Here is a 17,043-nt window from a genome sequence, read left to right as displayed (position 1 = left end):
AACAATTATCATATTTTGCGACTGGCAAAGGAGGTTCCAATGGTGTAAACGAAAACTATTTGGTTTGTCATGCGATGAATATACTCTGCTTATAAAAAGTGACCCTTGTGTGGACAAATGTCATCTTCTCGGGCCCGTTCTATGACAAGGTGGTGCGCCGACAGCTGCACGAGTTCCAAGTGGAATTTTCTCACCCCGTGACATGATGCCAACAGAATAAGTGTGTACACAAATCAGAATAAAACGCAAAAACTTAAAAATACTTTAGAACAGTAACCAAGCGTTAAGTCTCCAATCCAGCTCAACGAGGCCCGCATTTGCCCACTTTCCGCATTCGCTTGTGAATCAAATGGTCTTCGCTTTAACTATTCTGCAGACAATTAGCCCGACATCCTTCACGAATGCTACGTTGGTCTTACATCCATTCGCTCCTCTCGTTTAAACCGCTTGTGCGAGTCCGTGACATACGGTGCAGGCTGTTAGGTGTGTAATAAACGACTTCCACGACGATTGTGAAAAGAGTGCTTCTTTATTAACTGTAGCACTGCAACGGTTCCTCTTTTTCCCTCTCCGGGTAATTTCCCTTCATAATATAGATTTTTGGGTCAGATCGCGCTATTTATAAATGTGTCGTAACCCTCCACCACCCGACACAGCCAAACAGTAAAAAAATGCGTCACGTTTTCAAAGGACAAATTAATTGCCTTCTTTAGCCCACCCGGTGTGCTGAAGAGAGAATCAACAGCATTTTAAAATTTGAGTACGACGTTTCGCTGATAATTACAATCAGCTTCATCGGGCAAGAATGGTGAAGCTCTCCTGTTGCTTCCGGTCTTAAATAGAGCATCAGGGTGACTTCATCATTTAATTCAATTCAATCTGGTACAGTGATTCGAGGCAAGCAGGGGGAGGGTATTGCAATTATATAATAACGCCATGGATGAGGCGTCTCTCTCCGGTCCACCGGCGAGGTTCGCTGCGCTCCCCCGGTCTCGCTGGCGGCGTGCCGAAGAGAAGAGGCAAGCGTCACTGGGGAACCCGGCACGTGGTCGGTGGCGAAGAGAGGAGATGACAAGCAGCGACCTAGTCCGGACCGCAGGTTCCCTACACCGACCGAGTTCTCCCCTGCTTATATTTTCCCCTGGCGGAGCTAGGCTCCGCCTCTAGCCATGCCCCCTCGTGGAACCTTCCCGATGGTTCCCGAAGCATCTCGACTCTGCCCGTCACCTTTGGCCCAGATGTCATTCCCTCTTAGGACTGGATGCCGATTACATAAGTGCCTGTACCCAGTTATCCTCTGGCACCCACTGGATGGCGCTCTCTCATTACAGGTGTTTAAAACTGTACCGCACAAGAAGGTTTGAGTGGGCGCCTTGCATCATAACTTGTCCCCACGGCGTGCATGAACTGGTGGATGTTAAGACTTTGGCTACGGGAAGCTCTAATCGCCCACCCTGCGCTTGTAGGGCTTCTCGCCCGTGCGTGTGTACGCTGGTGGGACTTTAGACTATCGCTACGCAAGAAACTCTTACTGCACAAGCTGCACTTGAATGACTTCTCGCCCGTGTGCATGCACTCGTGGACCTTCAGGTGGTAATTTTTCACGAAGGTCTGGTTGCACACCGTGCACTTGTATGGCTTCTCTCCCGTGTGTTTGCGCTGGTGGGTCTTTAGGCTATCGCTGCGCAGGAAGCTTTTGCTGCACAGCTCGCACTTGTACGGCTTCTTGCCCGTGTGCGTATGCTGGTGGGCTTTCAAATTGCGACTGCGCGAGAAACTCTGACTGCACAGACTGCATTGGTAGGGCTTCTCACCCGTGTGCGTGCGCTGGTGCGCCTTCAGGTGGGACGACTGGGTGAAGGAATGGTCGCACATCTTGCAGCGGAATGGTTTCTCGCCCGTGTGCATCCGCTGGTGGTACTTGAGAAGGCAGTTCTGCGCAAAACGCTTATCGCATACTGCGCACTGGTAAGGCTTCTTCACCGCTGCCACGTCTACTCCCTTGTTCAGGGAACCGGACGTTGTGGGCCACTGTGCGCAGGACTGGAAATCAAATGGTTCGTGATTTTCAAAGGCAAAACCTTGCTCGTCACTTGGCAGAAAAGCGTTTCTGTTCGGCATCTCTTCCTCGGAGCAATGGCCGCTGAACGCCTCAGTTGAACACTTGGTGCTGTGAGACCTGTCAAATACGTCGGTGTTGTCTTGCGTTTCGTTGTCCATTCGCTGCTGCTGATTCACTTGTTGGTGAGTGCCAATCTTGGTGGAGTTTTCCACACATATTCCCAGCCCTTGAAACGAGGTCTCCTCTTGATGGACGAATCTTGGAAAATCTTCAATAGTATTTTTACCTATAGTGCGAATACAAGACAAATACTCCATCAATAAGACAACCAAAATTAAATTCCGCTTGTAAGAAGATACATCTAAATGGGACTGGGCCCTTGGACTGTACCCAGGAGCAATGGACATCATAACAGATATAATTACCGAAGTGTAATGGAATGTTACCTAAATTATTTATTTATTACCTAGAAATATCCTGAATGGCTCTCGAGAAAACAGTCAAGATCAGAATTGTCCTAATCTAGAATGCTAGTTCAGTTCCTTTTGAGTATTCTTTTGGGTTTGGGAAGATATAGGAGTGCCTGGAAAACAAGCTGAAAATGTATATACATGCCTTAGTCAATCGACTGCTGGATGAAGGCCTCACCACACTCTCAACCATGGAAAGTTGTTTGACCATACTTGGTCTGTGTTAGTTGATAAAGGGAGGATATTTAGGATTGGTTCAGATGTTATTTGCCACTGATTCTTCTCATCCAGTTGTGACCCGTCCAGGTATCAACCAGGTTAAGACCTGCTGAGCTTCCAAGATCCAAACGAGATTTGGCAAATTTAGGGTGATTTGGTCATAGGCAATATGAATGGTGCCGTGGTGGTAAGATGTTAACTACCTCTTCTGGTATACAGTACATGGGTTCAATCCCCACCCTGACAACTGTATATTTGGAGTTTGCATGTTCTCCCCTTGGTCGTGTGGATTTTTCTCCGGGTCCTCCAGTTTTTCCCTCCACATTTAGAATCAACGTGCATTTAAGAGTATTTTGGCTGCTATAAATTTCCATGTGATAACCCACTTAGTTTAGCTATAATATTTGGCCAGGTCGCTTCTAACAAAGCGCTACATAGCTCAGTGAGGCCTTACCTGGTAAAATAATATTTTTTATAGAATGTGTGGTCAGTGATGATAATCCAGCTCTACCATCAAAGGGCTCCGTCTTTAAATGACGTAGCACCGTGATGGGGTCCGAATCCTCCACGCTTGATGTTGGCCTCTCTCCATCGTAATCTGGTAAAAAGTCCCAAAAAACATCGCACCGTTCTACATGAATTCGCCGTAATATAGTCCCATCGCTGATCTAGTCGCTGAAACTCTGGTTTCGAGACCTATTTGTCCAATCTGAACAAATGTCTGCGGCCTCTGAAAAAAATAACACCCTCCTACAAAAAAGCGTGGCGATGCATGTTTGGAATAACACAATACAGAAACAGGAACTCTTGGATTAAGAGAAAAGGCACATTAGAAACAATGTCCATCTAAAAAGTGGGCTAGGGAAAGTTGCTGTGCGACAGAGGATATCCAATGGACGAGACTGGTGACAGCATGGAACCCAGATAAACATGCCTGAGAGTGTTGGTATATGCTGTACCAGTTAAAAACGGAAGATCATAAAGCTTACAGTGTTTAAAGGCCTTATTGAAGAATCTGCTAGCCAAGCAGATGATTTATGGTGTTTGTTTTTTTTTGGTTAGTGCAGCCTTACCTGCACTTGCCTCTTCTTTAATCATTTGTAATGTCTGCCTTGGGCTGATGACTTCTCTCTGCCAGTCTGCATTCCCCCCAGCCTCATCTGCGAAGATTCAAGAACACGACAGTGACATCTTAGAAAGGTAACCCAAACAGGTGATATTATTTATATGCCACTAAAAATTGATAGATACATACAGACAGGTTACACGTTAGGCACTTAACATTTCCCCATCCCCCCTTGCAGATGCAGCCAGTTTATCCTCATATTGAGGATGAATTACCCCTTGATAATTTACACTGGAAAATAAAATGCAATACACTGTCTAGAAAGTAGTATTTTGTTAAGAGCATGGGGATCGAGGGGATAGTGAGTGAATTGTTAAGTTAATTGTGTGAACATGATACGTATTTTTTTTTTAATGAAAAGCAGATCATCGTGTGTTTGAATGAAGCCAGGATGTTACCGAATGTGGGTTACCCCACATTCAGAATTGACTTAAGGACAGTGAGTCAGCTGCACAGATGACTGGCGGGAAGCGAGTTGCAGACAATAACGGGAGCAGAGAAGAATGAGTGACCTCTCAATGAGGGACGGTTGACTGCAATTTCTAAGTCTGGCTGTGGCAGAAATATGCATTTTAGAAATCTACCACTGCAATATTATTTACACATGGCTTATCTTAAACATTTATGATAGGATAATCAGTATGCCACATGAGCATTCACGAAGCACCTCCGCGAACTGAACGACTTTACCATGAGCCGCATCTTCATCTGTATCGTCAACCACATTGTCCTCAGGAGAAATCAAATGCGAATCCACATCGACAGCTCCGACATTGTCCATGGTTCCTAGCCTCCGCACGGACAGCAGCAGCTCCCGGCTCAAGCCACTGAACAGTGCGAGCAGCACGTCCACCAGGCCTCCCAGCGTGACGTTGCGAGGGGAGGACGTGACGGCGGCGGTGGCATCGTCCCAGCGCGGCGTCCCGTCGTCGTGTTGCTCGGCGCCCCGCAGGGCCTTCACCACCTGCCGCAGCACGGCGTAGAAGCCGAAGGGCAGGCGGTCGCGCGCCGTGGCCAGCAGCTCGGCCCGCACGAGGCCGTCCCCGACGCAGGCGCACAGGACCCCGTAGTCCCGGATGCCCAGCTCCGAGTCCATGGCCCGGGCCACCTCCGTGTTCACGCCCTGCGCCTCCAGCCATGCCGGGAAGTTCCCGCTCAGCTCCAGCACCGGGGTGGCCACCGCGCACGCCATTCTGGTGGGGCTTGGTACACGGGCAGCAATTTTATCAAAAATACTTTTACCACATAGACTCATACAAAACAAACAACCTTTCAGCTGCAAAGTGAATTAATTTTTCATTTTAAATGTGGACACTATTCTTTCGCGATTCTGGCATACGGGAGTTACATAAGATTGTGGGGAGTAACCCAAACACCACGATGTCTTCCCAGAGGTGTTCAGAGCTTTGTGGCCAGATCACAGTGATTCACCATGGGTGAGTGTTGTGGGTTGTAAAGCTTTAAGGTATTCCCGAGTCATGTTTCATAGATGTGGTACAAGTTTCAGGCTTCATGTCATACAGAAACACTGGCCTGCCATCAACAGTGAAAATTTAATTTTAAAAAGATGTACTGTATAGCACAGTATTTTGTGATGCTGCACTGACAGTGGTACACAAGCACAAATAAAACAATTACCTTAACATGTCAATAGCACCGCCTTAAAATTAAATTATATAATAGGCGACGTTTTGGGCAAATGACCCTTCCGTTTAACACAGAGGTTTTCGCGAGCAATATCCACAGAGGTTTTTGGGTTAGATCGCGTAAAATATAAATTCGTCGTTAAATCCGAAACCACCCGACACAGCCCATTATAGTAAGGTTTGTCACGTAAACAAAACATGCCAATTCCTTACTAGTTCAGCCTGATGCTAGTTGTAATTACTAGCGCAACAACGTACTCGAATTGTCAATGTTGTGGGTTTTACTCTCCAACAACATCGGTGTGCTGAACTAGCAACGAATTGGCGTGTTCTGTTTACGTGACAAACCTTTACTTATTGTCTGTCGGGTGGTGGCGGGTTTAACGACACATTTATATTTACGCGATCTAACCCCAAAAACCTCTTATGGACCCTTCCTCAGCGGCCTGTGTGCTTGTGAAGGGCCATCGCCCGAAACGTCGCCTATTGTATACTGTCATGTAGGTCCCATGAAATTAAGTTTCCCAGTAAACTCACTTTTGATGCTTGCGTTCTGCAGCCGACGATGTTGATGATACTGGTTGAATATCGCCGTTTTACGCCGCTGCTGTTAGCCGATGATGTTGTTACTTTCCGTACCTGATGTTGTTGTTGTTGTGGATGTTAACGATGCTGTTGTTGTCGACGATGATGATGTTGGAAGCCGCGGTCTCGGAATGGTACAAAACGGAGGCCAAGATACCCGCTGCTGCTTCTTCTTCACGCACCAGGCGCCGTTCCCAGACTCAGCGAAGTTAGGGAACGCGGCAATTTGACCACAACTGCACAGGCGGCACTCTTGACGCGCCGGATGTTGCGGGTTTCCCTTTGGAGCCGTACATAAATGACGTCACGCGATTTTGGACGATTTTTGACCCCCCCCCCTCGTCGCACAAAGTCAGACCCCCCCCCCCTCAAATGACGCCACAAAGCTCTGCCCCCCCCCATTTTTTAAAACATGCTTCAAATCGCTTTAAACTATTGTCATTGTAGTGCGTATTTAATGTGGCGCTACACTCTGATGTTGTAGGAGAATTTTTTTTAAAAGTCTATTTAATTAATTAGAACGTGTTGTCTGTGTTTATTTTAAGTTGCGCATTTTGATGTGACGTCACATTTCTCAAACCCCCCCCCACCCCTTGTCACAGTCACAAATGTCTGACCCCACCCCCTAGGTGCGTGACGTCATTTATGGACGGCCCCTTTGCTATTCAGTGAAGGGCTTTCCCCCCCCCACCGACACCACCATGCCGTGTTGGCCACGTGGGGTTGTTTGACCATAGTTCAGCACGTTGGTCACAGTGGGTTGGAGGAGGAAGGATTGGGGGGTGGGGATTGTTCAGGACCGGCTCCAATATCTCTTGCCAAATGATTGTTCAGCCGTGGATGGACGTTGGCCGGATTCATAACACAGGGAGGAGGCTGAACCATGTCGGTGACGGTCAAACTGACGAGCACACAGCCTATTAATCTACATTAATAACATTTTCGTAACTTTAATTTGGCCAAAGCAAATAAAAACTATATTTTTGTTGGTATACCATCAACTCACTGCACATGAGAAGCCGGTTTAACCATGGGCTGTTGCTGCTGCCCAGACTTGAACCCAGATTCTCAGCGGTTGCTAGCCGTCACCTTACTACTTTAGCAGTCTACAATTTTTTATGACTAACAAAAAAAAGTTACAACCGGTACAAACATGTCAGTTAAAGTCTTTATTTAACACGCGGCTAAATAATCTAAACCTGGACATAAAATTTACATACTTTCTTTTTGTGGCTATTTTTTCAGAAGCGACCTGGCCACAAATGATAGCTCAACAGTGGCTTATCATGTGGAAATTTATAGTAGCCAAATACTCAAAACGGATGTTTCTAAATGTAGAGGGGAAAACTGGAGGACCCGGAAAAAAATCCACACGACCACAGGAAGATACGCAAACGCCAAATACACAGGCGGTCACCGTCGGAATCGAACCCACGACCTCCTGCATACCAGGCGAGGGAGTTAACATCTCACCACTGCAGCGCCCTTCCCAAACACTATAAGATTTTAACACAATGGCTTTCACAACCAATGAGTCATAAGAGATATTTGGTTAATATCGCGTAAAATGTGTTGTACACTCTCTTCCAACCGACACAGACAATAAATGCGTCACGTGAACATGCCACTGAGTGCTTCTAGACACCGGTGTGTTGGAGAGCTACCCATAACATTTAACAATTTGCAACGTTTCACTGGCAGTTACAACCAGCATTTTCAGTCAGTTTTCGCTGCGTGATAATTCTGTGTAAGGTGGAGTTTTTAACGACTCTCATTTTACTTGCACGATCTGACCCATGAAATCAATTGAATCAAAATGTTTGCATAAAAAATTCATTTTCTTAAAAACTGTTGTATTTAACCTGCAATTATCAATATCAAAGAGATGAATCTGCTACTTGTACTCAATGTAAAAAAACTGGATCAGCCAGGTCAAATCCCCCAAAAACGGAGGCGCACGCCAGACAGAGGACTCCGAGCTGAGATCTCCTCAGCCCATCATCTGACAGACCCCTGGAGGGCCTTGAATTCTGGGGAGAGAGATCACACATACGCTTCTAGAGTGCACGGGACGTTATCAAGGAGAGACAACTTTCTGTTGTCAAACACCCCCCTCTCAGTCACAAAAGTAAAAATTCTGGACTTCCAAATGTGTGATCACACCCCAGTCCTTACACAATTGGTATTGGACCCGAAGGAGTGGATGCACAGGACATGGGCCCCAGACGGAGGCCTGCTTAGGGATAAACGGTTGAAAAGATAACATAGGAAAGTTGAAAATAGGGTCGCTAATGGAAAAGTAACACTTTCCCGTTTCAAGACGTTTGCAAGTTGTAGGGTGGGTTCCATTTGCCTCCGAGGGATGCTTGGAACGCGGAAGCGGGTCAGCGTAAATTTTATTTCGAGGCATAGCACCATTGTTTTTAAAAGACATTGTAGTCAACGCAGAGAACTACAGGAACACGACCGCACTCAGTTTGGCTAGTGCCAAACTGTGCCACACGCCCTCCTGCATGGCGTTGGGGGAGCCTCGGTACTGATAAAGTTATTTTAGTTTTTCTTCCGGTTTTGTTTTGATGATGTACACGTATGTCATGGGAATGGAATCGGAATAAAAGGTGACGACATACACGTACGTCATCGGAATGGGAAAGGGTTAAGTGCGTAACCTCCCACATCGCCTTTGCCCACCTCATAGAGGTCCTTATAGCAAGGGGTGCGTGGCTCAGGAAAGTAAGGGGACAGAGGCTCCTCGATAACTACTATTAAGACACTCCCAAGGTAAGGAGACGTGGGGTTGAGCTCTGTCGAGCAAGAGAGGAGCTAGATAATATTTCTAACGATCAGCCCTCCTGGCCGTTTGAGGGCCCATTTCACGACCCCTCCCACGCCACTGGTGGGATACATGCGAGAATGGTTAATGTGGGAGCAAATTGCAAATGGGCCAATCCCCAACCAGACATGGACCCAGATTTAGAAATCCACCTCCCAAAGGGCAAAAATGCTTCCACATGAGAACTGTCCAAATCAAACTCTTACATGGGGCCTACAAACAACCAGAGGAGGGCTAAGTTTGGTGCAGCCTCATGTCCGAATGACCCCCCCAAGATATATTACACAATTACAAACGTGCTTTACGCTCATGTCCGACTATTGCTGAGCTCTATGAACATATAATGGTGGTTTTCAATAAGATTAACAATACATCTTGTCAATATCGGTATGGAAACTACCCCGTTGAGCCTAAGAGAAGCGGGGCTGACACGAGCATAGAAAGCTTTGTTCAGGACTTTCCATATATCGGGCCAGGAAAACCATATTGAGTACGTGAAATAATCACCAACTCCCCTCCCATACTCAATGGCTGAATTCATTAGGCCCAATCTAAATCCTGTAGAATGAGAGCTTTAAGCTCAAACGGAAAAACCCAGAATCAACCAAGAATGGTAATGTCCAGCCAACCCTCACTCCCCGCCCACAGAAAATCTCCCCCCTCCTCCCACCACCTGCTCTGAAGAGTTCACTGTGGGAGTTATACCTTATACCACCGATGCCCCGAGAACCAACACCCGGAACATCAATATATGGTGTGAGGGAGGATGTGAACTCAAATGTACTTGTGAAAATAAAACTGCATCGGCTGACAAATGGGCTCAATTCTTGGGGGTTGTCAGAGGAATAGCTTTGCAGTGTGCAAGCAGTGCAACTGCACAAAGGCCAATGGGGCAGAAAGGGCCCAGGTTTGAGGCTACAAAGAGGCAAGGGTGATTGAGACAGAGGTTCCCATTTCTCTTCTTTCACTATGGACCTGTGCCATCCACACTACGCCACAGGGGCTGGTACTCAAGAAAGTCAAGAATTTGACGCACTTTGTTCAATTACCATCACTGTCCACAGTGTTTGCGCTCGTGGACTTTCAAGTGGTGACTACATATGAAGGTCGCATTGCACGTCTTGCACTGGTAAGGCCTCAAGCCTGTGTGCGTGCGCTCGTGAACCTTTAAATGATGACTACGCATAAAACTTCTCGTGCACACTTTGCACTGGTACGGCCGTAAGCCTGTGTGCGTGCGCACGTGCATTTGCAAGTGATCGTTACGGAAGAAGCTGCTGTCGCAAATCTTGCACTGGTAGGGCCTCCACTCCGAGTGTAAATGCATGTGGTCCGTGAGCATCGATTTGTATGCGAAGCTTTGATCACAGAACTTGCACGGGTGCGTCTCCTCTTCCTCCTCCTCCTCATGCATCTGCTCATGGGCCCCAAATTCGGAAGACTGGGGATAAGAAAGGTCGCACATGGAGTGAATCATCTTCTCCTCACCCGTGTGCACACGCTGGTGGGTCAGAAATTGGTATTTCCGTGCAAACTTCTTGTTGCACACTGTGCACTCAAAGGGCTTCTTTTCGGATTTTTCATTCACGTTTCTCATCGAACTAGATCTTGAAGATTTCGGTTCATCATGCTGGAGCTCTAACGGCATATCCTTGTCATTCAAGGGAGTAAAATTATGATTCAGGTTCTCCTGGCTTTCAGAAGTGTGTTGTGTATCAGCTGGCATGTGCGTGTTCACTTTGCACGAAGACATTTCTTCAGCGTCGGCGATGATTTGTATTTCGTCACCAGTCTGCTGCTCCAGCTGCTGTTGGTGAATCTGTGGATCTTCCTTAACGTGTTCGAGGTTTGATTTTCTCTCGACGAGCGAGAGCACGCCTGTGATGGCGAGTCCTGCATCACCTTTGATTTTATTTTGAGATATAGAAAAAACAATAAAAACCAAGTTAGTTATGGTATGGGGGATTTCAGTTGTTAAAAATCAGACCTCAGCAAAGACATTGCCACTCTTTCAATGTAGCCTGATCTCACACCCTTGACTTGATGCTGTGGGTCAAAATGTATCACTGTGGTGATCTGCCATGTTGGTGATGTAGACATTCAGTCAGCATATGTGGAAAAACTGGATAGAGAAATTCACAAACACTTGAATTGGGGATTAGAAAAAATGTCTATTTTTCTAATGTAAATGTATGGCCCTTTGTCAAATCCACTCCTGGATGAGGACCTCCTATGGTATGTGCGTCTTGGTGATTATTGACCATACTTCACCACAATGGTCAGTGTGGGTTGAAGGCAGGCAGCATAGACGATGAAGTACGATATATTTTACTGCACTTCCCTTTTATTACATGTGGGGGTCAACTGAAAGTGGTTCCATAAAAATTGAAGGTCCTGTAAACTTGCATCCTTTGCTCTGTATGCTGTAATTTGACCTTGTTGTGACTGTTTCAGATTAGCACTACTTCCTCTCGTTTGTCTGGCAGTGAGGTCACATGAAACATGTTGAAATGTATTGTTGCAATCCTGATTCACCTTCACAGCAATTCAGTCTTTAATTTGTGCGATATACGCTCTGGGTCAGAATTTCCCATGTCCATACGTGTGTTCCTTTCACCTACCGAGTCAAAAGTTACAGTATCAACACGATCAAACCACTGAAGTGGCCGAAGCTATTTGTTCATAACACATTCTCCAAACAAATTGAACCATGAATCAACAGTCAAGACAGCTGTATAAGCCACTATCCTAAACCTCACTTATTTTCCCGTGCAATTTAAATGCAGTTGTACGTTGAATTTTTTCTGCACCATCAGTAGCCAACCGTGCTGAATCTGTTGGGTGAAACAGAACAATTTAAATGTTTAAATATAGATCATTATGTAAGGTTTACCTCTGAAGTGCTCCGTTTTAATCGTGTGCAATGTCTCGTTGGGGCCATCCTCTTCTCTTTCCGAGTTTTGGTTCTCTCCAACCTCATCTGGGGAAATTCAAGAACACAGCATCAATTACAAGAATAGGTTTTCCCCTTTTTTCTGGAAACAAAACAGGTGTTAAGATGTTAAAACACCAAACTGAAACCTTTTACAAGGAATCATGTCTGCATTACCCACAATACTTGTGGTCAGAATGCAAACAAAAAACATACTCTGATAATATATGCATTGTCTTTGAAACTGATTGGTCCACACCAGAGACAGCTTTCTTTGGAGCCTAGTCTCAAAAGGTGTTACCTTTTGATGAAGCAGCATCAGTCAGGTTCAAGGCTACATCTTCAGATGTCCATATAGCCAAAACTCTATACCCTTCTACAACATTAAAACATTTTCTCATTGTGCTATCTACATCAGGTCATGGGATGAATACTCCATTTGGGACGTAGATCTAGAATCCTACTTGATAAGTATGACAATGTAAAGAGATGCGCCTAGTTCTAAGAATGTAAATTTACCATTGATGTTGCAATCATCAATTTCATGCATTGCACCGTCCTCCAGGGTGACTGCCGTAGTAGGTGAAGGGGAATACTCGGTGCACACTTCATTGCCATCCATGCCTCCCAGCCTCTGCACACACAACTGCAGCTCCCGGCTCAAGCCACTGAACAGTGTGAGGAGCACATCCACAAGGCCTCCCAGCGTCACGTCGCCCGGATAGGAGGGGGCGCCGGTGGCAGCGTCCCAGTGCGGCGTCTCAGGGTCGTGGGGCTCGGCACCCTGCAGGGCCTTCACCACCTGCCGCAGCACGGCGTAGAAGCCAAAGGGCAGGCGGTCGCGCGCCGTGGCCAGCAGCTCGGCCCGCACGAGGCCGTCCCTGACACAGGCACGCAGGACCCCGTAGTCCCGGATGCCCAGCTCCGAGTTCATGGCCCGGGCCACCTCCTCGTTCACGCCCTGCGCCTCCAGCCACGCCGGGAAGTCCCCGCTCGGCTCCAGCAATGGGGTGGCCACTGCACACGCCATCCTGATGAGATGTGCAATACATTCATTGGACACCGACATAAGTTTTAACAGTTACAATGCACAGTTTTCATTTGCCTCCAAAATGCATTTGCATTAGAGACACCATTGCTTCACAAAACCAATGATTAGAAAATGTGAATGCATTTGCTGGTGGGAAGAAACCCTGTTAACGAATAACCCTACTGCTACCAATGATTTGATGAATACAGTTGTCACGATTTGGGATTGAGATTTAATTCGAACAAATGGCCGTGAATCCTACAGTGATTGGAAAAAGGGCTAAATATGTGTACGCACAAATTATTTAAAAAATATATTAAACAATAGTCATCAGTGATGATTAGCCATATAATCTGCGCCCTGCGGCAGTCCTACTGCCGCTCGCATTCGTCAATGATAACATTTGCCATTAAAGAGAATTGAAAAGAGCACATAGATAATTACCGTATTTTCCCCACATATAACCCACGGGGTATACCACTTTTTACAAACAAAACAAGACCCTGCGGGGTATATGGAGGTGCGGGCTATCTGAAATTTGTTTAACACAAAACGCTATTTTTGCGGGGTCTATGCGTCTGCGGGTTATATGCAGGAAAATACGATAATCTATGTGCCTTCTATTGACAATGTACAGCATGCAACTGTGTGCACTATATGCACATGCATTAATAGAGCAAAAAAATACGATTAAAACGAGACGAAAGAGAATGGGATTCTTGAACCGAATTGCGACCCTGAATCTTGACAATTACTCGAATCGGCAGTAAGCCCCTTCCTGCAAAAACTTGATAGGGCCCTTCTGAGTGTTGAGACGCAGTGAGGCTTTCCTGGGTAAACAAGTGTGGTTGATACTAATGAAGGGTCATAGCCCGAAACGTGGCCTATATCGCTTCCTTCTAAGGCGGTGAGCGATGTGCCATGGGCAAATGTGTTGAGCGATTGCAATTCGTGCTTATTGCGCCATGTCCAACGCAGCACCACAAGACAAATGGATTGGGTGCAACTTAACAGTCAACGTTGTACAAGCTACCCAACCAAAGACGCAGAGTAAACAACATTTGAATTCAACACCGCCACAATGTCTCCCACCGATGTCAAGCGCTTTCCCAGCCAGAAGTCACCTGTTGTCATCAATTACCGACTCGGCCATTAAGACTTCAGTGGCCTTATCGATAGATGGATTTTCCTGGATTTTTCTGTTTGCGCATAATCACTTTAAGTAGTTTTCTTGTTCATGCTTTTGTTTTTTGTTTGTTGCGGTTGCACCCGATTCAAGAGCCGAATGGCTCACAGGGTTATACCAAATAAATGCAACTGAAAACTGAAATCTCTCCCTGTGCAATACGAACATGTATGCTGTACAACCCTTATTGTCAAATCCACTACTGGATGACGGCCTCCACGCGCTCCGCAGGTCACGGGGAGGGGTTATTGATCATACTTCACCACGTTGGTCAATGTAAGTTTGGCGAAGGTGGAAAAGCACGTGCGACTTGGGAGCACAGAACAATGGGATGTGGGTGCTGCTCTGCCCACCACTCACACGTTGTTCCACTTACGGCCCCTTGCAGCCTGTAACACCGATTATGCACGGTGGTTACCCATCAAAGCTCTCAACCAGGCTCAACAGAATGCTTTTAAGCATCCGAGATCTGACGTGCGCTGTAATTCGTGGTCACAAGACGACACTTTTCATGTTGTCGTTGTGTATATTAAAAAAAACCGGAACGCAATGAACCCAACACGCTCACACGAAAACACGGGTATTCATCCAGCAGTGGACCGAACAAAGAGCTGTCCCCATTCGTATTATCATTTATTTCACGGCTATACATTTAAGAAACAAAACTAACCGACGCAAACACGTGCTTTGTATAGGAACCTTTGTCCCAACTTGCAAGTGAGCGGACGAGAGACCGCTCCCCTATTGCCTCTCCACTGCTGGATGAGTGCCCCCCCCCCCCCCCCAGCGTCGCACCGTGCCGCTCGTAAATGGGTCAAGGGTGGTCGTGCGGACATACTTCACCACGCTGGTCAATGCAGGCTTCTTGACGGGTGGGCGAAGCAACCAGGATCACGGTTTTTGTTTGTTCTCCTCGGAGGCTGTGCGTGTAAAGATCTCGCTATATCGCCAGCGACGTTCGCTAGCCACGCGATAAATCCCAACTCCGATGGTGATGATGGTTGTGGTGATGATGGTGGTGGTGGTGGCCCACGATTTTCCAAGTGCAAAGTGCACCCCACCAACCAAACCGCAGCGTTACCGCTCCAACCACCGAATACGATTGAAGTTGTTCTTTTAAAGCTGGCGGAGAAAGAAGGGGGGGGGAGAGGTTGGGGAGATGCAGGGGGGGGGGGTAGAGCAAGTTTATAAAAGAAACAAAGTTCGCTAAAATTGGCTGCTTGCTACTGCCGTGTGTGTGTGTGGTGGTGGCGTACGTTCGCTGTGGGCCGCAGTAGCCAGGGGAATGCGGATGGCGAACTCCAAAAATAGCGACGACTTCGCCTCCTCCTCCTCCCTTCTTCTTAACGAATGAAAGAGGGGGCTAAGGGACCGCGGCGATTTGCACGCGGGGAAACGGGCGGGGAGGGAATTTAAAAGAGATGTGAACTAATTTCGATTTAAAGCTTTCGTGACTGCAATGGATTCATATGCTTAGTTATTTCGGTAAAGTCACGTAGAAGGGAGATAATAAAAGTAAATATGCACTACATTTATTATTATTATTTTTTATTTCCCTTCTACGTGACTTTACCGAAAGAACCAAGAATAAGATGTAAACAAATTAAAGGATATTATTTTTGCACGGGGACGTTGTTGTTGTTGTTTCCAGTGTTAATGTGCATAGCTGTCAGCCCATAACGATTTGACCCCTACGACACTATACACTACTATATACTACGTTACTGTACACGACTACACCGTACACTACATTGCTATACACTACACTATACACTACATTGCTATACACTACACTATATCATACCTGTCAATCCATACGGTTTATCCGTATTCTATTACAGGGAAATTGAGTGTTCAGGTCCATACGGCGTACAGCCGTTTCAATACGGACAACAAATTTGATTGACAGGTATGATATATTGGGGCCTACGCAAAAACATAGGTCAAGCCTTCGAGAGCCACTCTATCGTGGGTATTCTGGCTTACTCTTTCACGCTTTGTGTATTATCGATATTAGGCTCACGATTCAATGCATTGAATCTCGTGTAAGAATCAGTTTTCCATTTGTATCATCAGCAAATAAACCGATTAATGAAATGTTGATTCGTATTGATTGGATGCAATGGTTTCACGTGATCCCTGAAACCACAAGATGCTGCCTAGGTTCACAAGGGTGGTAATTATTATTATTGAATCGAATGATGACATTCATGTAGGTCATGTAAATTTGTAACAAAAATCGAACGCAGAAGATTCCTATATTTAATCTTCCACGAAACTCATGGTCCATCCTAAACCGCATCAGTACAAACCTTGGCAGATGCAGATACCCGATTTACAATAATCGAAAATTAAACTCTCCCATGTTCTACTGTGGTAATCCAGAACAGACCGTACAACGTAAAACGATGCGATGCCCGATCCACGAATACGAAGGAGACATCACTCCGCTGCTCCTGACGCGGTTGTCTGCCTTGACCACCTGAATGTGAAATTGGAGTTGTTGCTCTGCATCTAATGAAGAGGTCATGGGGATTGTTAGAGGTTACATTGTCACAGACCAGTCAGTGGGGGTTTGTGAAAGGTGCACCGAGGAGACTGCTCAGGATATCACTTGCTACTGATGTTAGCTGTGGCCGGAATCAAACCCAGGTGGCTGAGTTCATGGCGTAGCACACTAAACCATTGTTCCACCAATCCATCCCCAATAATTCACTGGGATTCATTTGTTACTGTATTTGCTGATGTGAGTGCATGCAACTACTCCGAATTAGTTGAGGGGAAAACTAAACTGCATTCACAACCAGTGTATTTTAGAACTGAGTCACTTGAAGTCGTTCGTAACGTACATTGTCACGGATGGCTACGTACGGTGCAAAAGAAGTTCAACATACATACAAATCGTGCGTATGAGTATTGAGAGTCAGTGTCGATGCCGCAGGCATAATTGCATA

At 46.3% G+C, this 17,043-nt stretch overlaps 1 protein-coding gene across 1 annotated transcript; it reads right to left on the bottom strand.

Annotated features, from left to right (window-relative positions):
• Window positions 1-49: 49 nt before the first annotated feature.
• Window positions 50-15,405, bottom strand: LOC144948436 (uncharacterized). The gene is made up of 11 exons (XM_078877906.1): window positions 14,928-15,405; window positions 12,393-12,904; window positions 11,835-11,921; window positions 9,997-10,843; window positions 8,950-9,001; window positions 8,120-8,138; window positions 6,163-6,307; window positions 4,568-5,079; window positions 3,825-3,911; window positions 3,206-3,349; window positions 50-2,348 (listed from the first exon to the last, which is right to left on the bottom strand). The coding sequence occupies exons 2-11, from the start codon at window positions 12,901-12,903 to the stop codon at window positions 1,336-1,338; spliced, it is 3,417 nt and encodes a 1,138-aa protein (XP_078734032.1). The 5' UTR covers window position 12,904; window positions 14,928-15,405; the 3' UTR covers window positions 50-1,335.
• Between the last annotated feature and the right edge of the window lie 1,638 nt (window positions 15,406-17,043).

This window comes from Lampetra fluviatilis, chromosome 3 (genome assembly GCF_964198595.1).
Source record: "Lampetra fluviatilis chromosome 3, kcLamFluv1.1, whole genome shotgun sequence".
NCBI classification, from domain to species: Eukaryota; Metazoa; Chordata; class Hyperoartia; order Petromyzontiformes; family Petromyzontidae; genus Lampetra; species Lampetra fluviatilis.
Note: the sequence above shows the minus strand (reverse complement) of the source record. Positions and strands in the feature narration are given on the sequence as shown.